The sequence below is a fragment of the Sciurus vulgaris genome (assembly GCF_902686455.1).
Source record: "Sciurus vulgaris genome assembly, chromosome: 8".
NCBI lineage: Eukaryota > Metazoa > Chordata > Mammalia > Rodentia > Sciuridae > Sciurus > Sciurus vulgaris.
The window spans coordinates 99,366,273-99,391,232 of NC_136468.1; the positions used below are offsets into that span (position 1 = coordinate 99,366,273).

General features: G+C 38.0%; 1 protein-coding gene across 2 annotated transcripts in view; it reads right to left on the reverse strand.

The window, feature by feature from the left end:
• VPS41 (VPS41 subunit of HOPS complex) overlaps nt 1-18,640 on the reverse strand; it is a 161,762-nt gene extending 143,122 nt beyond the window's left edge. Inside the window, exons 1-2 of one of the 2 annotated variants that reach the window (XM_079151749.1) lie at nt 18,591-18,640; nt 7,349-7,387 (exon numbers count right to left, since the gene is read on the reverse strand). In XM_079151749.1, the coding sequence (XP_079007875.1) occupies nt 7,349-7,387; nt 18,591-18,611 (60 nt within the window). In that variant the 5' untranslated portion in view covers nt 18,612-18,640. The remainder of the gene's footprint in view (nt 1-7,348; nt 7,388-18,590) is intronic. The other variant, XM_079151750.1, reaches the window with a different exon arrangement.
• Nucleotides 18,641-24,960: the final 6,320 nt, after the last annotated feature.

The window sequence follows — 24,960 nt, forward strand, 5'->3', positions numbered from 1 at the left end:
AGGATTCTCCTAGTGGATGATGTACCTAGAAGTTGCATTTTATTTTAAACTTAATTTTTCATTCAACAGAAATAGCACCCAGATTTATTTTAATAGCTTCAGCTGTCAGTCCATTTGGTTTTAGTAAAATTTATATACTGAACATATTCGTGGCCTCCAAACTGTGGTAGCTGGAAGAACTAAACCATATCTAAATGGAAATCCATTTAGGAGTCATGTTTATTAATAAGGGCAACAAAAATTATAAAGATAGAAGTGATACTAATTAACTGTTTAGTTATTACAAGATTTGCCCAAGGGGATGGGTAATGCAACATACGTACATGAATCTTTGCTTCAATGGAATCCATTATAGACACTATAAGCCTTAGTCTAGCAGCTATCCAGTTGCATTCACAAATCACTCAAGGTCACTGCAATTCTTACCTGGTACAAAATGGACCTCATACATTTCAGCGTCCAGCTGGTGCTCGTCTCTCTCCTTGCCTCCCCTCGTTAGCCTAATATTGTTTCCCTTTCTCATTCTTCCCTTTGCTGTTAAAGTGCAATCTTGAAATGTGAGGCTAATAATTTGACGCTTCTACAACAAAGTTCTTTGTATAACACATTAAATTCTGAGAAAAGATTGGATATACTCCTAAATATATAATGCACCAAGAAGCCATTCAAAATAAGCAGGATTTTTTAAAAAAAAATACATACATCCAAGAAGCAGGGATGCTTTAGTTTCACACTCTATAACTGATATATCATACAGGTCACTATGTTCCATAAATAGGAAAGACCCTGTAGGCAATGATGACATTTCCATATTATTGGTGCCTCAGTGTCCTCTCCTTATACTACTGATTCTACTCAGAAATAAATCTGTTAAGTCACTACAATTTTGGAACTGATAGTTACTTCAGCATAACAAGCTTCTCCTGTCAAACTATCTGATAGCATCTTGGTTTGTATTAAATCAGATAACTTATGTAAAGCACCCAGTACAACATGTAGCACACAGTAAATGCTCCACAATACTTCACTTCATACATTGGCAGGAGTTCCAGGTTTTTAACCCTTCCCAATTCTATGAAGATACATAGACAGTCTGGAATAAAATTACAGAATCACAGTGAAGTCAACAAGCCTCCTATCACTAGAGGTTAGGAACCTGGGCTTTGGAGTACAACTGCTAGATTCGAATCTACTTACCAGCCAGGGATTTTCTGCAAGTTTACACTCTAAGTCTGTTTCTTCATCTGTGTCTTGGTCTGTTTTGTGCAGCTATTAACAGAATATCAGACTTGGTAACTTGTAAACAGTTTATTTGGCTCCAAGTTCTGGAGGCTGGGAAGTTCAAGATGGAGGGGCCGAATCTGCTGTGGGCCTTCCTGATGCACCATAACATGACAGAAGGCATCATACAGCAAGAGCTCACACAAGAGACAGCAAGAAAAGATCTGAACGAAAATTTACAACATATCCACTCTCAGTAATGACATTAATCCATTTAAGAGGGCAGAGCCCTGGCAACCTAATCACCTCTTAAAGGTCTCACCTATCAACACTATGGCACAAGGGATTAAGTTTCCAATACATGAACTTTAGGGAGCACATTCAAACCATAGCAATCTGTAGAACAGGAACAAGGCCAAGTCACAGGGCTGATTGATATACTCAGAGGCTACTAAGGAGCCAAGCACTGTTTTCTACACTAAATACAAGTTCATTTTTGTTATGATCATCATTATCAGAAAAGACTCCCAACATATTACCCATTCCACTACACCATCTTTTCTCCAAATAGGGCTCAAAAAGTGCCTCTACAAGCAGTGACTTGTAGCCTTTTAAAGTAAATTAAATTCCAGAAATTAGCTTGTTCATTTTCCTTTTGTTTGAAAATACATTTAATATGAAAGTATTTGTTTCCATATGAACAAAACCATTATAAAAAGGAGATACCAATGGATTAAAAAGTACCACTTTTAAAGAAAAAAATAATCTGAGCTGGGTGTGGAGACATGCACCCGTAATCCCAGCAGTTTGGGAGGCTGAGGCAGGAAGATTGCAAGTTCAAAGCCAGTCTCAGCAAAAGTGAGGCGCTAAGCGACTCAGTGAGACCCTGTCCCTAAAAAAGACACAAAATAGGGCTGGTGATGTGGCTCAGTGGTCAAGACTCCCTGAGTTTAATTCCCATAACCACCCCCAAAAAAAGAAAAAAGAAAAGGATAATCTGCATGTTGAGAAATCAATCTTTAAGTTTAAAATTTGGCCTGAGAATATATTTTTCTTTTAATTGCCTAATATTGGATTCAGTTTCCTACAATACAGTTGAGCTGGATATTTGGAATCTTCTTGACTCTCTATTTAGCTCATCTTTCACACACCATCCTATTCTTCCTTATTGACTGAATTTGAGAAGTAGCTCCTTGAAGGCAGCTCCTCTTTGTCTTCTGCCACCATCTTGTCCAGGCCCTGCACACTCCTACCTCTTATTGGGACGTCCATAAGAATCACACAAATGGTCATCCTGCTATGGTCTTTCCTTCCAGTTCATCTGTTACCAGCCCTCATCTCTCCCCCAACATCAAGTCCTGATATCCACAGAACCAAGTCCACACTGCCAGGTTTGATACATTAGGAGCTTTCCAACCTTACCTTAATATATTCCACCAGTCTCATTTCCCTATATTCCTTCTATATCCAGGCACACTGAGTGCCTCATGTTTGGCAAATATGCACAACACTGGCTTTGCAAATACATTTCCTCCTTCCTGAGGATTCCTGCCCTGACTCATTTTCCAAAGTTCCAGGCATATTCACCCTTGAAGACTTCAACTGAGACCATTCCCGAATATCCATCCACTCCTCTGTTCTCACCTCATCCCACTAACAGCGATCATCCCTAAGAACCGAAAAGATCTTAGTGCTTCAAAATGGGAGAGAAATCCTTTTAAAGATAATGTACTTCTGTTATGTTGTTCAAAAATAAAACACCATCTAAGAAACTGGCTCATCATAGCAAGATGGAAGAAACAGTACACTGTCTGATTTTTTAAAAGGCCTAGAAGCGAGGAACTGTTTAGTTATCCTACAAAATTTGCCACAACTAATTAAATGCAGGATAAATGCAGGACCCTTAACTATGGAGTCTCTTGAATGACCTACTTAACTATCTTGGTTGTAATAGTTTTGAATTTCTACCTTAACTGAAAAGTGCAAGTTAAAATTCTTAAATTGTTACACACAAACATACCCACCTTTGCATTACATTAGTTACACTGCTCTTAACACTTTCATTTCATTTGGTTGGAGTTTACAAGATTAATGAAAAAGTGGACAATTTTGGGCAGAAAATACTTGTCCAACATACATTAAAATGAGAACTGAGATAAATCTAAAACAATGGTCTTCCTAATATAAAAACCCAGTTTATATAAAATGCATCAGTTCATGAAATGTTAAACAAATTGTTAAAATACATGGTTCAAAACAATACACAGAATTGAAAATTATCCAAGCACTTGAATAAGAAAGAAGTATATAAAGGAAATTCATCCCCTAAAAAGTTAAAAAATGTCTTGGAAAGGAGAGAGAGAAAGGAATAGAGAAAGATTCTTTGGCAGACTAACTGGTATCTTAAAATATCACTTCTGGATGTGGAAAGTGGTTCACACTAAGTAAAGAAACTCAAGATAACTTCTCCTAAAGTTCAGCTACAAACAGCCTTACTAAATGTATGAAGCCTGAACTTGGTTTATCAATAGTGAACTACTTTGCTAGTCCAAAAACTCGCCAGGGTCAGTAATATTTGGGAGTGTAATCACACTCACAGAACTCTCCAACCTCTCAGGTTGAAGCACCAAGTTGCAAAATGAGCTATCACTACCACATTTAAAGTACAAACTGAAGATCACTAATATTTATGCAATGCTCCCCATGCGCCAGGCACTATACAAGATGTTTTACAAACATTTGCATTACCTAATCTTTACAGCAACCATACACAGCAAACTATAATCCCCATTTTTCACATGAGAACTAAAGAACAAAGGACATGTGTGTTACATTTAGGTCACAAAAATACAAAGGACAGCCAAAAACACAAACCCTAGGGCTGAAGTCAGTTCTTCAGTACCATGCCAAGAAGGCACCAGAGCTAGAAGGCAAAATGATGAAAAGAGCCCAGAGTTGGAACCCATTTTCTTGCCCATGAACTCTATTATACTATAGTCAGCCCACCCTTTGGTCTCAGCTTCCTGAACTTTAACTACCTTTTCCTTCCATTTCTTTCCACAGTTTGGTGAACTCTTATTCCCTAACTTTCTAGGTTTTTTGTTTTGTTTTGCTTTTTGTGGGTTTTTTATTGTCCATTTCTATTCTGAGTTTTTGAAGTTCAGATTTAAGGTCACTGATCATATTTTGAAATTCTTATTTAAAGAGACTCAGCTCAAGAAGGAACACATTACTTCTTTCTGCTGCAGCAAAAAGCTGCATTCTCACTTTGTCTTCTTCCTACAAGAACTTCATATGGATGTTACCTGCCATTTAAGTTCATTTTCAAAGTCTTGGGAGTTGCTAGATAGCCACAGCAGATGCCCCTAGGAAGGGGATGAGGCTTCAGGGTGGTTAACTTGTTTTCTGGGTCATGTAAATATAATGAAGTGTGCTATTTTTTATAAATGGCACTTTTATTTTGTGTGATAGTAGAGTAGGTAATTCTTCTGATCTTAGGATGCTCTATTTGTAAGCACCCTTAATTCTCTCTGCTTTGTCCTTTTCCTTTACTACCAAACCTCTAAGGAATGCTTCCTCCATCTTTTGCAGAATTAGCACCATCCAGCACTATCATTCTAGTCCCAAGCACTTTTAAGTTTTTCCTTCAAATTCCCATATACACCAGATCTCAGATCTCCAATGTTTTGCCACATTTTCCTACTCAGGGTGGAGCTGCCTCTGTATTCTGTATTTACCTGTATTCTGCCACCACTGGGGCTCAGCTGCACTCTGCACTTCTACCCCTTCTCCACCTGACTCTCAGTTCTAGCATCAAACCCAGAGCTGGCTCTACTGGTTTCCTAGTGTTTACTCCCCCACTTACATTAAAATCAGTAGTACTTCCTGTTTCCTAATTATACTGACGGCCTGACTTACATGTGCTTTTATTTGTTCTTGTTGATTCATTTAGTATCTGCAGAATGTGTGGCAAGATTTAGATTCAGGTGCCTGCCAACATGCTCCTCACCTATGCAATCAAATTCCTGGACAGATACTAAATAACACTTGATTCTATACCAATGGTTCTGAGAACACAAGGTTGTCAGTTATTTACAGATTTCCAAAAATAAGAATGGTTATCTGTTTTTCAGAAAATTAACAATACTATACCCTATCTATAAGTACACTCAGAAATACCATATCTGGAGTCCCACAGTAACAGAAATCCTACATAATGTTAAGAAACATGGCTAGAAAATGGTATAAGATATACGATGTTTTCCAAAAGATTATGCACAAGCCCAACAAAACTCATATAAAAACAATAGGCAATAAAACCCCAATTTAATAAACAATCACAGCTAGAGTCACATCAGTGTGAATTTCCAGCAGGTCATCATAGATACTTTTTATTTCCCTGAACTAAATGGAATATTAAAAGGGAAAAGAAATATTTCTTATACATTAGTCCACCTATAAAATTCATAAGCTAATTTTTATTATGCTTAAACTTACTTCTTATGCATATTATTTAAAAGAAATGTTCTAAAAGCCCTCATATTTTGAAAAGAATTACTTCATTCTCCTTAAGATATAATCTTTAACACAACTCCTTTGCAGGTTCCTTTTTTACTTTAAGAAATAAACTATATCTTTGCCCCTCATACTTCAGATAGAGCACTAATTTCCAGAATACATAAAGAACTCAAAAAACTCTACACCAAGAATACAAATAATCCAATCAACAAATGGGATAAGGAAATGAACAGACACTTCATGGAAGAAGATGTACAAGCAATCAACAGATATAGGAAAAAATGTTCAACATCTCTAGTAATAAGAGAAATGCAAATCAAAACTACCCTAAGATTCCATCTCACCCCAATTAGAATGGCGATTATCAAGAACACAAGCAACAATAGGTGTTGGCGAGGATGTGGGTAAAGGTACACTCATACATTGCTGGTGGGGCTGCAAATTAGTGCAGCCACTCTGGAAAGCAGTATGGAGATTCCTCAGAAAGCATGGAATGGAACCACCATTGACCCAGCTATCCCACTCCTTGGTCTATACCCAAACAACTTAAAATCAGCATTCTACAGAGATACAGCCACATCAATGTTCATTGCTGCTCAATTCACCATAGCCAGATTGTGGAACCAACCTAGATGTTCTTCAATTGATGAATGGATAAAGAAACTGTGATATATATATATACAATGGAATATTACTCAGCTATAAAGAATAATAAAATTATGGCATTTGCAGGCAAATGGTTGAAATTGGAGAATATCATGTTAAGTGAGATAAGCCAATTTCAAAAATCCAAAAGAGGAATGATCTCACTGATAAGTGGATGATGACACTTAATGGGGGGTGGGAGGGGGACAAGAATGGAGGAAGGAGGGACTGTATAGAGGGAAAAGAGAGGTGGGAGGGGTGGGAGGGAAGGAAAAAAATAACAGAATGAATCAAACATCATTACTCTATGTAAATATATGAATATGCAAATTGTATGCTGTTACTCCATGTACAAACTGAAACAACATGTATCCCATTTGTTTACAATAAAAATAAATTAAAGAAAAAAAGAAATAAACTATAATTTCAATGATTCAAGAATTATACCAATGAGTACCTCATATTCATCAAGAGAATAAGTAAAATAAATATTGGGACAAGAAGGGTAGCTCAGTGGAGAGTGTTTGCCTAGCATGTACAAGGCCCTGGGTTTAATCCCCAGCACCATGCTAAAAAAAATAACAAACAAACAAAAAATAAAAAACCCACAAATAAGTACTGTAAAACCTACATAGGATAATTTTAAAAAGCAAACAAACAGATGTCACAGTGTTGAGATTAGTTTTTAAAGCTTGACATCAATTTTCCCAGTGTCAACATGACATGGTTAAAATGCTATTTGCAACGAAAGGAAAACTTTTTATTCCTTTTCCTGTTTATTGTTTAAGCTAGTCCATTCAAGAATTTTAAAGATAACAGGCATGCTCTTCCCCAAGACTCGACTCTAAAACCCTCTCTGCCCCCAACCCCAGCAACAGAAAATGTCCCATTTAGCAGAGCAGAACAAGCTCAAGGGAATGAATGGTAGTGACAAATCCTAAGGCTCCTTGAATTACCACCTTACCTCAGACTCATCTGTAGATTCTTCAAGAGACCCGGTTTCCTACAAAGCATAGAGAGGGAAAAAATCAGAGGAGAAGACAAACCAATCAAAAGCATTTGTCAGGAAAAGGAGTCCTTGTGTCCCCACCTCTAATCTCTTTTGGGAAGGGCTTTTGCAACCACACTTTAAAGGACACTCCACATGCTCCTACTTTCCCATGCCCCCTTGAACTTCACACCTTGGCAGGCCCGTTGGTTCCCAGGGTCCACACTTCTGTTGCTCTCCCTCAAGCAGTCAGCAGGTGAACAAACTACCTACCCCCAGGAACTTGTCACCAAAGGACCTGGAAGACTCTCTCCCTAGCTAATGGTGAAAATCCATCCAGCAAAGGTACCTCACTGATCTCAGAAGGGAAGAGTAAACATTCATTTCAAATTATCTACAGGTCAATTCCTTGTACTGAAAAGCTCTCATGTTATTAATTATGATGCCATTAACCTGGCTGAATCAAAATGACTGTCTTGCTAAAACAGTGTTTAAAAAAGAATCCCCCTGCAGTGGTACCTAGCAGACTCTGTGCAAAAACCCTGTGTAATTTACATGTGCTCTTTAAACCATTAACTCTAAGACAAATTCTGCCATTTAGCACAGTTTCCCTCTTGCTAGACAATGAATCTTGCCGCTCTGGAGGAAACAAAGCAAAAAGGGAAAAATTGACTTGATCCTGCTAATCTCTCACCTGTCCACTGAAAGAGAGAATCTGCTGATGCCATGCATCCTCAAAGAGGTCAGCAAAATGAAGATTTACTTAACGTACTTATAGATATCAATAGCAATAAAAGGTTACAACTAATATGCTGACACTGAATGTAAGCATTTTACAACAATCCATGAAATAAACAAAGAAAGAACAAAAAATATGGGGCAAGGTCATTTCACATCTAACTAATATTTTTTCAAGAAAAAAAAAGAACATTTTAAAGTCAGGCGCATATATTACTCAATTCAAGCTTGACAGCAGGATAAATGCAAATCTGGTGTTTAGAAACATTTTTATTTCATACATCAAAAATCAGCAAGAGCTTGGCTGGTGGCAGGCACCCTCTGGAATACAATCCTATGGAAAATACAGTCCCTGCACTTGAAGACCATATGTAAAATAGGGATAAATGTTACTATAATGAGACAATGAAATTAAGAATTGTACTACTGATATCTCATTAACTATGATGAATATTAGAATCTCTACTTTCCAATGCTGCCTGTTTAATTTAATGTTAATCTAAATCTTTAAAAGTTCTCATAGTTTAAAGCTACAATCCTCCACAATGACTTTTTGTTCTCAGTACCACCAAGATACATAAAAAATCAACTTTTCTGCCACTTTACAGTTCCCCAGATAGTGACATGTAACATTTCTACCCTTCTAAGCCCTTTTTTCTCTGCAATAACCATCCACTTCTGGGTTTTTAGTTCTCTCATCATCTTGATCCTTCTCTTTTGGACACATTCTACATTTAATATTAATAGGCACTATTCTAACAGAATAGAGAACCCAAATCCAAACACATGTAATAGACTAATTTTCCACAAACGTGCCAAGAAGATACAATAGGGAAAGGTGCTAGAAAAACTGAACTTCCAACATGCAAAAGGAGGAAAGTGGAACCTTATCTTACATCACTCACAAAAATCAACTCAAAATGAACACAAAACCTAAATCCATAAAACTCCCAGAAGAACACACAGGGAAAGCTCCCTGACTTTGGCCTTGGCAATGCTTTCTTGGATCATACCAAAAGTGCAAGCTACAAAAGTAAAAATAATGGGACTGCATCAAACTAAAAAGTTTCTGCACAGCAAAAGGAAACAATCGACAAAATAAAAAGGCAGCTTATGGATTGGGAAAACATATGTGCAAGTCACATAGTTTTATAAAGAACTATACAACTCAACAGCAAAACAAAAACATAATCCAATTAAAAAGAGAACCTTAGTAGACATTTCTCCAAAGACATAGAAGCAGCCAACAAGTATATGAAAAGGTGCTGAAAATTACTAATCATAAGGGACATGCGAATCAAAACCTATGAGATATTGCCTCCCATCCATTAGGGACATCTATTATCCGAAAGACGAGATAATCAGTGTCAGCAAGGGTGCAGAGAAAAGCAAATCCCTGAACACTGCTGGTGGACATGGAGATTGGTGTAGTCATTATGGAAGAGAATTTGGAGGTTATTAAGAAATAAAAATAGCCAGATGCAGTGGTACACACCTATAATCCCAGGAGCTGTGGGGCTAAAGCAGGAGGATCACAAATTCAAAGCCAAGTGTCACCAATTTAGTGATGCCCTAAGCAACTTAGCAAGACCCTGTCTCAAAATAAAAAGTAAAAAGGGATGGGGGGCTGGGGTTGTAGCTCAGTGGCAGAGTGCTTGCTTGGCACTGGGTTTGATACTCAGCACCATATAAAAAATAAATAAAATAAAGATACAAATGAAATTATACATTTCTTAAAAAAAGGGTTGAGGATGTAGCTCAGTGGTTAAGCACTCCTGGGTTCAGTCTCCAGTACTAAAAAAAAAGAAAGAAAGAAAAAATTTAAAAATAGAATTACCATATAACCCAACATTTCTTCTTGCTATACACTCAAGGAAATGAAATCCATTGCCTCCTCATAAAGATATCTGCAATCCCATGTTCATTATAGCATTAGTCACACCAACCAAGATAAGAAAACAATCTAAGTGACTGCTAATAGATGAATAAAGAAACTATAATATGCAACTCTATCTCACTCACACACACACACACACACACACACACACACACACACACAAACACACAGGAACATTATTCAGAACTTTGAAAAAGAAGAAATCCTGCCATTTGCCAAAGCATGGATAGTGCGGGACATTATGCTAAGTGAAATAAGCCAGAAACAGAAAGAAAAATATTGCACAGTCTCACTTCTGTGTGGAATATTTTTTTGCATATTTATGAACTTATTTCATTCAAATAGATTTTCACACTTCTTATCTAAGGACATAGAACAGAAGCCTGGTAAGACAGACCTTGCATCCTGGGAATGACTGAGGCCAATGCATCCACCTTGGCCAAAGAACAGATCTTATAGGCAAAAAAGTCAAACATACAGAAACAGAGAATAAAACAGTGGTTACCAGGGGAAGGACAGATATAGATCAAAGGATACAAAGTAGCAGATATGTAGGATGATCGAAAAAAAGACCTATATACAACATGGGAACTGCAGTTAGTAATAGTGTATTGTATTCAGGGTTTTTGCTAATAGCTGTTTTTGCTACAGGGGACAAAATGAGTTACCTTTGTAAGATTATGAACATATTAACTTGTTTTGTTATAGTAACTATTTTACTATATACACATCTCTAATGTCCTGTTGTTCACCTTAACTGAGGCAGAAGGATTCCAAGTTCAAAGCCAGTCTCAGCAACTTAGCAAGGCCCTAAACAACTCAGTGAGACCCTGTCTCTAATTAAACAACAACAACGGGCTGGGGATGTGGCTCAGTGGTTAAGCACCCCTGTTCAATTCCTAGTTCCAAAAACAAAAGTACACAGTAGGATTTTTTAAAAGCAGTTGCTATCCTGACTTTTTACTGAACACCTATGATACATTTCTCATAATGCTAAAAGCTTTAACTATCTGCACCTTTATAACACAGCATCCTCCTGAACTTTCCTAACACCTAAAGTTGGAACTCAATGACTTCTAACATATCTCCCATCTCTGAGAGCCCCTGAATATTCAGTTATTAGCATTATCAAAACAAGGCTCCAGATGACTGTGCCAATAAATGTCTAGATTCCCATTTCTCATATCCAGAATTCTAAAAAGACACTTGATACTCTTGGAATTAAAACATGCACTAAGTGTAAATGAGTGAATGTTGTGTCCTATTCATCAAATCAAAAGACATAAATCCCCAAACAGCAATGTCAATTCAAAGACTCAAAATCAAATTATACTCCTGCTATATACCAGAAAGAATGCAGTGCCAGAATCTAACACCTCAAGGCGTGCAGTTCTCAGAGATCTGCATTTTCAGGGAAAACCAAGCTCTGAGAGCTTCCAGTGACAGGTGGCATCAGAAGAGAACATTTATTACACTAAGTAACAAATGTGTAATACTACAATAAATGTGTAATACACTAAGTAATAAATGTGTTATAAATACTATAATAGTGTAACATTCATTACACTATTTATTACTCTAAGACCTACCCTGAGCATTAGCATGGACCTCCAGACTATACAAGTGGTCTCAAAAAAATTACACTTTTATCCACAATCCTACCAAAGGAATGAATGAGTGACTTCAGAAATTAGCCTGGTCTATTATTTTTCAGCTGCTTTCATTCACCAATCCTCTCTCTTTAATGTTCTTACAGACAGGTGAACAAGAAGGCATAAGTACCCAATAAGGAATCTAAGCAGCAAGTCTGAACCCTGAGAACAGTTATTTAGAAAGAGTTTGTGGTTTTTCAAATGTTTCAGCTTCCGAAAAGTCTGTGAAATACTATAAAATTGTTCTGTTCTCTACATGGAATACAGCACACACCAAAAGACAAATATTATATGATTCTGACTCTGCATACATTAGACAGAAGTTAACCAAAGGGGTGGGAGGAAGGGGTAATGGGAGATATTGTTTAACGGGTACAGATTCGATTTGTGATAATGAAAACTTCTAGAGATGGAAAGTGGTGATGGACACACAAAAACATGAATGCACTTAATGCCACTGAATCATACATCATACACTTAATAATGGTCAAAGTGGTAAATCTTATGCTACGTAAATTTCCACAATTAAAAAAAATTGTGCTATTCTGGCTGAAGCAAAAGTACGGGCTGAAAGATACCCAGTGACATAAATGTATAGCTGGACAAAACTGAGAAAAAGGCTGAAAGTGAAATTCAACAATTTACCTTTCTTTTGCAAAGCAACCCTTGAAACTGAATCATCTATCCAAAGAACTTGACCTCAATTTTCTGCACTGTGAAATGTGACCCCTCTAATATACTTTACCTGCCATCTGGATTATCTTCCCAAAGCACAGATTAGAGTGTCAATGTCCTCCTCAAAGAACCCTCAGTAGTTTTCCAGTCTAAAGAATGAATTCAGATTCTCCAGCAAGGTAATCAAAGCTCTTTACAGCCTGACCCCCAAGAGGCATTGAGCCACACCTCCCACTCCCTCCACAAAGCTACACCCTCCAGTCACACTGGGTCATCTCTTGCTGAAATATCACATGCTCACATCTCTAAGAGAGAGGTGGCAAAACAGCATGGAGCCTGGATGTGGAATACAGGTGTTTTGTTTAGACTGGGTGATGTTTTTAAAGTCTTTTATGGAAAAATCTGTATTTATGACTTCATGGAAATCAGACTATGTCTATGTAGTATCCACATTTACATATAACCTCAGTTGGACCAAAACAGTAATCCCGATGCAAAGTACTTGACACCCTAAGCACTGCCATCCTCCCCACTCATGTCATTACCACCTGCCTGCCCTGAATTTGTGACCCTTGCTGAGCCTTTCCTTACAGCCCTTGGGCCTTTGCCCATCTTGGCACTCATACTAATAGTTTCCCCAGTATCCTCTTGAAGCTCAGTGGAACGGGCAGAGGGAACCTCAGGAAGGACACTGCCAGGCAGTCAGGACAAGGACCTTCACTCTTGCTTCAACATCAAAACTTGTTTTTTATGTTATATATTTCCATGTTGCCAATGTGAGGTTTAAGGTTTAAAAATCACTGGCTAGTTTTAAATCTTCACTTTCTTTCACAGCCTAACCTAGGTCTCCTCACCTTCACGTAACTGTATCCAGTAAGCCCAAGTCACAAGGTCCAGATCTGGCCTCCTTAGCTTTATTTCTTCGTATGCCCTCTGCTAGCACCTAACATTAACTGTCTTGTCCTAATAGCAATTATTTTAAATATACTATGGATAAATCCTAAAGCTTTGGCCTCTTGGTCTCCTACTATCCTACCCAACGTGTGAACTCAATACGTTCGCCAGTGATGACAATAAGAGACAAGCAGTGATCTGAAACAGGAATGCTTGCTTCCTCTGTATATTCCCTGAGGAGCCTTTTCTCCAAGGACCTTTTCTTCACACATATGCTCCAACTACTAGTTCATGCCACCGAACAGTTTCAGAAATGAATCTAGAGGAAGGCAAACAATGACAGGGTACGCTGAATAAAATGTTAACCAAGCAGAGCCCCTGGGCTCTCAGAAGGCCCATATAGTAAAGGCTTACGACCAACCCCGCGCCTAAACTTCAGCAGAGGCCCAATAACTGACCTGGGAGAAGATAGTACAGCTGAGTTAAGTCAGGAGTTAAGAGGAAGTCCAGGAGAGAAAGAAGCCAGGACTTCCCCGACTTGTGGATGAGACACTCAACAAGGTACTGTCACCTTCTGACCCTTTGCAGCAAAGAGTGTGCCCCAGCTGAGCTTAACAGGAAACAGGGTTATGAGAAATCCCAATGTCTGACACACATAGAAAGGAGGAAATATTTTGTGGTATATGTACTTCATATCAACAGTTCAAAGAACCAGTTTGGGGCACTGAGAGAATGGGCCGTTTGCGTAGGAAAGAGTAACTGGCAGAAGTATGGACACTTAGATTACAACCAGGTTCAGTCCACTGGGCTCAGCTAACACACTTATCCTATTCTGCAAATGAAAACCAGTGATGTCTGCTGCAGCGTGGAGAAAGGGACAAGCTCAGTTACAGTCTCCAAACTGATTTTGCATCAGAATCATCAAAACTCAGTCTGGGAAGGTAGCTAATATCCTCTAATATACCCATATTTCAGGTTCTGATTCAATAGCTCTAAAATAAGAGCCTGAATGTGTTAAGAAAATAACACTAGAGGACCTGGCATCAAGAACAAACCAAGGCCACTATGAATGAGCAGCCATGAATAAGGAGCTATATGAGACAGAAGCCCCTAATCAGATAAGTGCTCCTTCCCCAAGGCAGTAATGCAAAGAATGCCAGGGAGACCACTAATAATCAGCTAGTGACATTGGCTTCCAACCAACCAACCCAGATGAAGATGAGCAGGAAAGTATACAAAGCAATAAGCAAGTTCAATTAAGCTTTAGTTACATGACAGTGACTAAACTTTAGTTATTCGATAGTAAAGAGTGGACCCTCTAAAACTGTGTTGATTCTGTGCTTCTGTAACTTATTTGGGCTTTGCTTCTAACACTGCTTCTAAAAGATATACCTAGGCCAAACTGTAAGAAAAGAGAATTTTGCACAGTCCAGGTGTGAATGATTAATTTTGCCCTATTTGTAAGGCAACCATTTCAATCCAGCCACCTTAACATACTTTGTCTCATTTCATACTCACAAGAGTCTTAAGAGAGTAACATTCCCAACTTATAGACAAGAAAACTGAGGCATGTTGCCTTGATTTTTATTTTATGAACCTGGGAGCATTCATGATCATGGAAATGTGCCATCTGATAAACCATAAAGAGTCCACAATTAGGATAGAATTTTCCTACTTTCTAAGATGTAGAGGGAGAATTCAAAGTACAAACTCTCTCATCTAGTCAAGAAATAAATGATCTGATTGCTTAAATACTTAATGGACCAGCCTCCAGGCTGGGTGAGTAGAGAAGATGAAAGGGTACCTGGTAGGAGTAAAGAATGTATCTATAGTAGTAACATTATAAAGTCTCAAGTAAGATAAAATAAATTTACACAAATTCTACTGAACCTCATTTACAATATGACAATTAGAAAGCTATTCTTCTCCTAGTAAATTCGTTTAAGCATTTTATTAAGCACCTAACATCCGGAAAACACAGCCCTTTGGGAAATACAGACATGAGTAAGCTCTTGTTCCTATTCTTGAGGACTCAGCAATCTGTGGGAGAGATAAGATAAATACACAAACAACCAGACTTCAAGCAGAATGTTATTCGTAAGAGAGGTATGAACAAATTCTGTTGGGCATCGGTGATTATGAAGGACAACTATAAATCATTTTGGAGCCAAGCAAAACTGCTGGTTAGAAGATTTCCAGGCATGTGAACTATAAAATATAAACCTGGTTACTTTTACGAACTACCTTTACTATATTCAGCAAAAGCAAGAATTTCCCAAAGACTTAAAAACATCTGTTCATTCATACCCAAAAAGTGATTTTAGCTTTAGACTCTGAACTGTTTAACTTACTTGGCATAAATGCCACTTATTTGGTTATTCATAAAATGAAGGGTGGGAGTAATCATCAAAGAATAAAACACACACCCAAGAGAGTTCATGCCAAGAGGTTCGGTTTTCTTACTAATCCTGAAGAGCTGTAGGAATTTACAGGACACAGTACCAAGAAAAATACCTTCTTTTTCCCTCATGATAGTTCACTTAATATACATTTAATTCCTAAAGAATTCAGGAGAAGGAAAAACATTCAGGATTTCCAAAAAGGTTCTTCAAGGTGGCAGAATAGAACAATTAGCAAATTTATATGGCTCCATTGTTGTACATTTATAGTCTCCAAAATTTGTGTAATAAAGGTCTACTATCAGATTTCAAAGGTTCTCTACTGTGAAATTCAAAGTGCACCTATTAAGCAGAGTGCAAAAAAAGCTAAACACTTTCAATCTGTGAAGGATTGCTAGTACAGGTACAATTATTTGCTAGGTGTGTCTAAAAACAGAAAAATCCGTGAATATTTGCTTCTTTCTGTCACTGACATAGAGCACTGACTTTTTAGGAAAAACACTATCACCACTAAAGAGGCAAATGCCCACGCCAACGGTGCACTGGCTGTTAAAACATCCATGGTGGAATGATGGCTTGAAGCAAAATCACTAAGGTAATAAAGGCTAATTCTACTTCATACAATTTTTAAAAAGATTTACATTATTACATATATTTTAAAAGGCAGGGTGCTCTAGTAAAATATGAACTTTGGAGGTAGATGACTAAAGACTTATTACAGATGAGAAAGTTCATCTGAGAAACTTCCTCAAGTTGATTGACTTTCAACGGGCTCAGCTATAAAGTTGAATCATTTATCATATTATTAATTAAATATCAAGTAACAGTCTAGTTCAGGCATACATTCTGAACCAATCATTGTCAGATAGTTTATGTTCTAATAGTGAGGGTATACAGAAATGTACAAAAAAAGTAAGTAGAAATTTTAAAACTCAGCATGTCAAATGGTGATGAGTATTACAAAGAAAAATATTGCAGGGAGGAGGTTTCAAAGAATGCTGAAGAAGGTCTCAGTCCAAAAGAACACTTAGATCAAGGCACAAAGAAGTGAAAGAGAAAGTCCTGTGGATATCAGGAATCCTAAAGGAAGAGCACTAGCAAAGGTCCTGAGGTAGGAACATGCTTGGGTTATTAAAGGAACAGTAAGAAAGCCAATGAGGCTAATGCAAGGTAGTAGAAGGGAAGAAAGAACTTAGTGGAAAATGAGATCAGAGAAAGAAGGCAAGCGGTGGCTAGGACAAGGTCCTGCAAGGCATCAAGTCTACTGGAAGTGCACTGTCTTTTCCTCAGCATGAAATAAGAAGCCATTGGAAAGCTTGAAACAGGAAGAGTTTGCTCTACCATATATCAGAAAGACCAAAGGTCATGTGAAGGGGTTTTTTAAACTTGAAAGCATTGTATAAATTTGAAACATTATTTTTACATCCCTAACTTTCTATGTGTGTGTGTGTGTGTGTGTTTTAAAAAAACATGAGACAGCATTACCAAACTTGTCTTCTGGATAACAGTGGTAAACACTATGGGCAACTCTCTCCATTTCTCTTACACTATATCTTAAAAATTAATAACCTTTCTTTTTGCTTTTATATCAAACCAAGGAACAAAGATATTTCAACATGAAATAAAGATTAACATGGTGAAAGACAATCACACCACTAATCAAACAGAATAATGACAGTCATGAAATGATGTGTTTTTTTTTTTTTTTTGATAAGTTCTTAATAAGTGTTTTCTTCTGATTGCCCAGAATGGAAAAGGGAAGTGTAAGTGTACAAGATTCTTTTTTCATCACAATGACCAACAAAGCCATACTTCTGCCTAGTCAAATTTCTTAGTTATTGGGACACATCAAATATATACAGAGAAAATTCTCATTATGAAATGCAAGTATGATGCAAACAGTAAAAATTTAATTAGTGAAACGGATCAATGTATTTTGATACTAAACAGCAAAACATCCTCACATCACTTTTTAGAGGCAACATGGCAACTGATGGCCCTGTCAATTTTTGAGGAAGAATAGTATGAAACTGAAAGGACATAGGAAATGGAAAATTAAATGACTGCTCCAAAGTTCTAGCCTAGGTCGTCATCTTTTTTTTGTCATTTTGATTTTGTCTTTTAATCTAATGTGTGCACACCACTGTTGTTAAATGAAAATAATGCATATTCTCATCATTAGTAAATACCCAAAACTCCAGCACCACGTTGCCAGGTGTTGATTGGACATTGCCATCTGATGTCACTGCAGACAACAAATAATCCCACTTCACTGAGCCCAACAGTTCTAAGCACTTTAACTTTGTGTAATAACTCATTTCATCTTAACCTACGTTCTAAGGAGGGTGCAATTATTATCTCCACCGTATATTTGAAAGTCAAATTGCTGAAAGTCACACATTTAAAAAGAATAGGAACTAGCTTTGGAGCCTAGCCATTTTTGCTCCAGAAGCATTTGTTACTAGGTATGCCTGGGCATTTTTGTTCCCTTAATCCCTGCTGCACTGCAATAATGCCTCAACTCTGTACCTGAATCCAGTATATACAAAACATCATCTACTCTCTCCCACCTTTCACTGTATTATTCGGGTGGAAAGCAATTTAAATTTCAGTCACCTGGCCTCAAAACATCTCTTATGCCTCCCACAGGCACTTGAGGCAGCCGGGTCTGCCATTATACTAAAATTTTATGGCACACAGGCCACAGAGAATAGGCCCACGGCTAGATCGCCTGCCAAACGCCGGGCTGTGTCGGCGCGCTTCACCCGGGACCAGGAGCCCTCACTGGGACAGGCGGCCACCCCTGCACTCTGCTCCCTTAAAGGAACTTTCGCCACCCTTCCATGCCCTGCCGGGGTCCGCCTCAATCTCCAACAGACCAACACGCCCCACTCCACGCCCTCTATCACCTCACTCTCGTCTCCCGGTCCCTAGTGCCCTGAACTAGCACTTGCAGCCTTTACCTGATCTTCTGCTTCCGCCATGGTGCCGCCGAAGAGTCACATGACAGACCCGGAAATGAGAGAAAAAACCCGATGCTGTCCTCCAGGCCTGCTGGGAAATGTAGTTCTAGCCGCTCCCGAGCTTGGCCAGCGCATCTTCGCTTGGAAAACTGATTTGGCCTCAAGCTCTGCAAATTCAGCGGAGTCCTGCTTTGGAGAATCTGAACACAACCATTGTTAATGCTATGATTTATTTTATTGTTGTTCTAGTTTCTTTGGTTATTATCATATTTACTAAGCACTTCTTATATATCAGACCGTGGGTTTAGAGCTTTAAATGAATTATCTCATTTAATCCTCCGAGAAATCCCTGCCATTAACCCCATTTGTAGAACCTTGTAGCTCTGTGGTCCCACAGCTGTCAAGAGGCTGAACTAGGGTTAAAATTTGTTCTTTTTTTCTGCTGCCAAAGACGCTGTAATTATAAAATGATGATTAGTCTAAAAGTGTTGCCCTTGCTTTTAAAAAAGTGTTTTAAGTGAATATTAAGTGATATTTGCAACGGAGAGTTAGATAACAAGTTATACTACAACATTTAGCTCCTACTGCTTGCTGCTTTAAGTTGACATCTTCTGACGTATGAACACTGAAAAAAATTGCTATTGTTTGTTAATTTTTTAAGTACCACCTATAGATAAATATTAAAGATAAGAATATAAACTTGCCCTTGGTAAAATCTGTAAAATCACTGTAATACTTTTTTTTTTTTTTTTTTTTTTTTGATACAGGGGGATTGAACTCAGGGGCACTCAACCACTGAGCCACATCCCCAGCCCTATTTTGTATTTGACTTAGAGACAGGGTCACACTGAGTTGCTTAGCACCTTCTTTTTGCTGAGGCTGGCTTTGAACTCCCAATCCTCCTCAGCCTCCTAAGCCGCTGGGATCACAGGTTGTGTACACTGCACTCAGTCACTCTATTACTTTGATCTTGGGGAAAAACTGATTCCCCTCTCCATGTTTCTGGACATTATGAACTCTTTTTCCTACTTCTCAAGAATCTGCAGTATCTTATCCAAAGACAGGCATTTTTCTGCTTTCCATTCACTTGAGAAGTTGTTAAATAGCAGAAGTCATCATAGATGGCAAATTGTGGAGGATGCTTCATTATGCTTTTTGATTCCCTATGCCACATTAACTCTGACTTCTCCAGGTCTCTACCTGTCACTTGCTTGACCCATGACTCCTCATTGACCCAGAAGCCAGAGTGATGTCATCTTTCCCAAGGACCCAAACCTCCTCCAGACCTTGCTGGGGTCAATCTTCCCATCTGCTAATCAGCCACAAGGCAATGAAGGTGGACCCACCCAAAGCATTTAGATATTCATAGGCAAGCACCCAATACCCTAAATATCAACCTTCCCAATCCAAGAGTTTCCCACATCTATTACAAAGTAACCCAGAACCAAACATTGCTCTTGATGAACTCCAAGTCCCAGAAAGAACTTTGTATAGACCAAAGATGGTATGGAATCCATCAGTCCATTCTCCACAGGGGCTATAAATAAGCCTGGTTCTTGTACTTTTCTTTCTTTCACAAACTGTCATTTTTCCCTTTTTCTATTATGAGCTGGACTCACCCAGAAACTTCTAGGACTACAGCCTCTTCAAATTGGCAATCTCTTCTGCTTTGGTGAAATGACCATGATCAGGGTAAGGAAAGAAAAAAAGATTATTACCACTGTTTTTCCTCCAGGGTGCTTTTGTTTTATTGCTCAATTTTATTTTGGTAAGAAGTCAGGCAGCAGCACTTCCAGAAAAAGAATGATTAAATACTGAGAAAATTGCTACTGAAATCCAGAACAAGATTTTTGTTGTTGTTGTTGTTCTCCCAAAATTCCATTTTTCTCCCCCAGAACAGTGTGTGGTCTCTAAATTTTTGAGGATTCCACAACCTGGGCAGGTCCTGACTTCTCTCTTCCTCCTTCTAGACTGCCAGGGCTCTTAAGCCCACCTGGCCTCTGAGGCCAGCTGAGCTGCATTTTCTCCCAGGCCTGCAACCTGGCCCTATGTTGATATTAGAATTAGGGGTGGTGGCCAGTTGAAAGTCTTCAATGAAGGGATCTCCTGTGATTCAGCCTCTTGCCAAGACTGTTGCTTCCCTATGTCTTTGTTGAACTTGCTGTATTCTGTTTTGGCAACTGGAGCTCCCTTGATGGGTCTTCTTCACAACTTGTCTAAAGGACTCAATCCCTTTCATTTGCCACACAGCTTGTGTTTGGGAAGACCTCTTAGTGGAGAACACACACTGGCAGCCCAAACAAGCAAAGCTGGAGACCATTCATCCACTCCTGGTCTTCATTCTGAAATGAGGAATGTTCAAACACTCTTTCTCAAAAAGGTTGGTGTGAAACTGACTGAAGAGGCAAACAAAGTTTGTTGCAGATTTTCCTCTACTCATTCATCCCAGAGTCTGGGTCTATTCCCCATTCGGTGTACTATCTTGATTATAAGGAGATATTATGAGCATTGTATCATTTGTTGTTTCCTTTTGGACAGACTGAAAAAATAAAAAGAGTCACAGGTATGGAAAGATGAAATCTACCAGCTAGAGACTAGCAGGTTCATGCTGAGTCTATGGACAGGATGAAATGCACATGTGACCTCCAAGCTGTGAAGGGTTTAGGTTTTCCTTATCCAAGAGGTCCTGTAGCCTCCTGCAACCCAAAGTACACTCCACAGGACACAAGGGAGCTTGTTAGAAATGAATAATTCTGGGCACTCTGAGAGACCTGCTAAACAATATCTGAATTTTAATAATATTTCCAGGTAATAAGAATGTAGATTAAAGTTTGGAAAATTTCCATCCTGTCCTTGTTTCTATGTTAAATCCTGCTTCTTTCATGCATATCATCAGTTTACCTTCGCCCAGCTGCAAGCTATGGAGGTAAAGATTTAACTTCTTATTCTGTTTATAGACCCTAAATTTGTTAATGGACTTCAGAAACCAGGCCTAATGACTTATATTGGTAGAGTGGTTCACTGGCTTTACATATCTGCCTCATAAGTTTGCTTTATAGATGTGAAACAGTTTACTAATTGTTGTGATTTGGATCTGTATTGTTCCCCCAAAAGCTTGTGTATTGAAAATATCATCCCAGTGCAGCAAGGTTCAGAAGGGGGCTTTGGGGGTGATAGTTGAATAGGAGAGCTGTAACTTCATCAATGGATTAATGCATATGATAGATTAATAATTTGAATGGACTATACAGGGTGGTAATGTAAAAAGGTAGGTGTGCTGGAGAAAGTGGGTCACTGGGGGAACACCTAAGGGTCTGTATAATATTCTTGCTTCTCCCTCTCTCTCCACTCCCCCCACTCCCTGCCATCCCTTGCTGCCCCTCCTGATTGCCTTGTGCTAAGCAGTTTTCATCTGCCATGCCCTTCTGCCATAATGTTTCTGCCTTGGAGCAAGCAGACCATGGACTGAATTCTCTGAAACTATGAGACAAAGTAAATCTTTCCTCCTCTAAGCTGTTGTTGTCAGGTATTTTGTTCATGGTGATGAAAAGCTAACACACTAACTCAATAAATTATATCCTTTTATTCATAATAATAACCTTATCTCATTTTTAAACAATGTGAATGGACTTAATATTTTCCATTAAAAAATAACATTTCTTAATTCAGGAAACTGGAAAGTTAAAGTTTAAAAAAAAATTGCCTCATATCCCTTTAATTATTTAGGGCTTTTTATTTCCCCCAATCTTTAACTTTCATTCCTTCTTAGATTGCTACCATTTTAGCCTAATAGCCAGTAACAAGCAAAATTATGCCATATTATCCTACTGACTACAAGCACCAATCTTAGCCTTTCTTTAATTTACTTTCCAGAATAGCAAAAATAATAACAATGCTACCTTTAACAATATTGGAAATCCTCAGTTTATTTTTCAACTTAGTGTTACAAAAATTGTACCCACTGAAACTTGTTACCTTCTAGTGTTCTAAATGTCATTTCAAGATACATCTTGTGGGAAACTTCCTTTGCATCACTATAAAACATGCCTAGGATAATCAGTTTATAAATGGAATAGGGTTATTCTGACTCACAGTTTTGTAGGTCCTAGTCCGTGATCAGTTGTTTGATCCCATTGCTTTTGGGCCTGAGGCAGGGCAGCACAGTATGGCAGAAGTATGCTGCAGAGCAAACGCCTCATCTCATCACCAGGGAGCAAAAGAGAGGAAGAGGAAGGGGCCAAGGTACCCTGTTACACCACCTGCAACTACCCTCAGTTCTTGACAAGGATTCCACTGAGTAATAAAGATGTCTGCAAAGTCTCATCTCATTGGGAATTTGGGTTGTGGGCTTTCCTTCCTTGCTTGCTTAATATGTGTAGATTTACTATTATTTTATGTGTTTTCCCTGAAAATAGGGGTCTTAACAGAACCAGTGTTAGAACATAAAAATCAGACTACTAAAGGAAATCTGAAATCTCAGATTTAGTCATTTGCTATGAAACTCTGAGTAACCAAGATTGCTATGAGAAAATACAAAAACAGATTCTAGCTGCCGATCCCCTGTTGACTACTCTCAGATGACCTGAAACACGTAGGCGAATAATTCTAACCCCATCAGGAAGAATTAACAGGAACAGAAGAAATAAAGTGTTCCTCAATGTTAAGTTCACACAGTATAAGATGATATCATATATTTATTAGCTTAAAATGTCTAGCATTTATTAACTACAGCGCTGAGTAGTCACATGACTGATGTTTATTCAGCCCTACTGAGCTTGCTTTAAACTTTATGATTAGTTAAATATTAATATGTCTTATTGTTTAGTTATAGGTTATCACAAGTAAACAATTACTAGAATAATTAGAATACTTCATTGTCTAGTCTAGTAATGATTATACAAAATATTTTTGTTTTTCTCCTTGTGACCTTTTCCTGTTCTGAAAAAAACATGTGTAACTGCCTACCTTTTAATGTATATAAAAAGCTGGCTGGGAAAAATAAAATTTAGAACTTAGCATCCATTCCTTGAGTTTGTGTTGCTTTGTTCTCCACTCTGCCAACGCCTACTCCATCACCTGAGACCACTACGACCCCTGCTAGGGCTGGACCCCGGCAGTACTCCTATCCCCTTCAATGCCCCAAATGATCCAAAAACCTCCCTCTAGGTCGCCTCCACTTCTGGAAGTTTCCATCACCTCCCAATAGTGCTTGCTGAGGATGATCCTTTAAACCTGTGCCTTTCGGAGACACTTAAAATACAAACTATAGCCCTGAGCAAAAGCATTAAATTAACCACTGAGGCACATCCCAGCTCTTTTTATTTTTATTTTTTATTTTGAGACAGGGTCTCAGTAGGTTGCTTACAGCCTCACCAAGTTGCTGAGGCTGACTTGGAACCTGAGATCTTCCTGCCTCAACCTCCTGAGCTGCTGGGATTACAGGCACATGCCACCACACCTAATTACAAAACGTACCTAATTACAAAAAAAGGCATGTTAATGATATATATAATTAGAAAATATAAATTATATATATAATAAAAGCTATCAACAATGCTTCATCATTGCTGTATGTTTTTTCTTCTCCCCTCCCCAGTCTTCTTCCTTTCCCTTCTTCCTCTGTGTTTAAAGGATTTTTCCCAAACAAAAATCACATCATTACATACTGCCATCTGCTTTCTTCTCTTACGTACATTTCAACACCATTTTCCAACAACATTATAAAATAAAACATTTTAGTAGTATATATTATTATTGCATTCTATGAAAAATCATAATTTATGCAATCATTCTTTTGTTATATTTAAAAATATATAATTAGATATATAATTAGATATATATCAAATATATCTAGTTAACATACCATTGTCTGGCTTGTAAATACTTCCTTGGAAAAATATGCTGAAATAAAATAGTTTGGTTATTGAAAACTTTGAAGTTGTCATGAAAGTTCTTTGTAAATATCAAGAGATGCCTTTTTAAAAAAACTATTAAATACTACAATGTGGTGATTTTGAATAACTGAGAAAAAAATTTATTCATCCTTTGGATTCCTATTATATGTCTCACTAACTAATATTTCAAAGACCATCTGTTTGAGTTTTCCCCAGACATAGACTGCTGATGTGAAATCCACTTACTGAACTTCTTTCATATTTTTGACAGAAAAGCACAAAACTAATTTTTTAACTTAAAACATAAATTCAATCTGCTCAGGATCCAGGTGTTTAGCTGTGCCAAGAAAATGTGTTATCTCATAGAAAATATTTCATTTTCAATCAGAATTTTGAAACAAAATGCTTAAACACATCCTGCCTTTGGAAGCAAATATTACTTGTGAAGCAAGGTCCATTTCTCAGCAAGAGTTCAA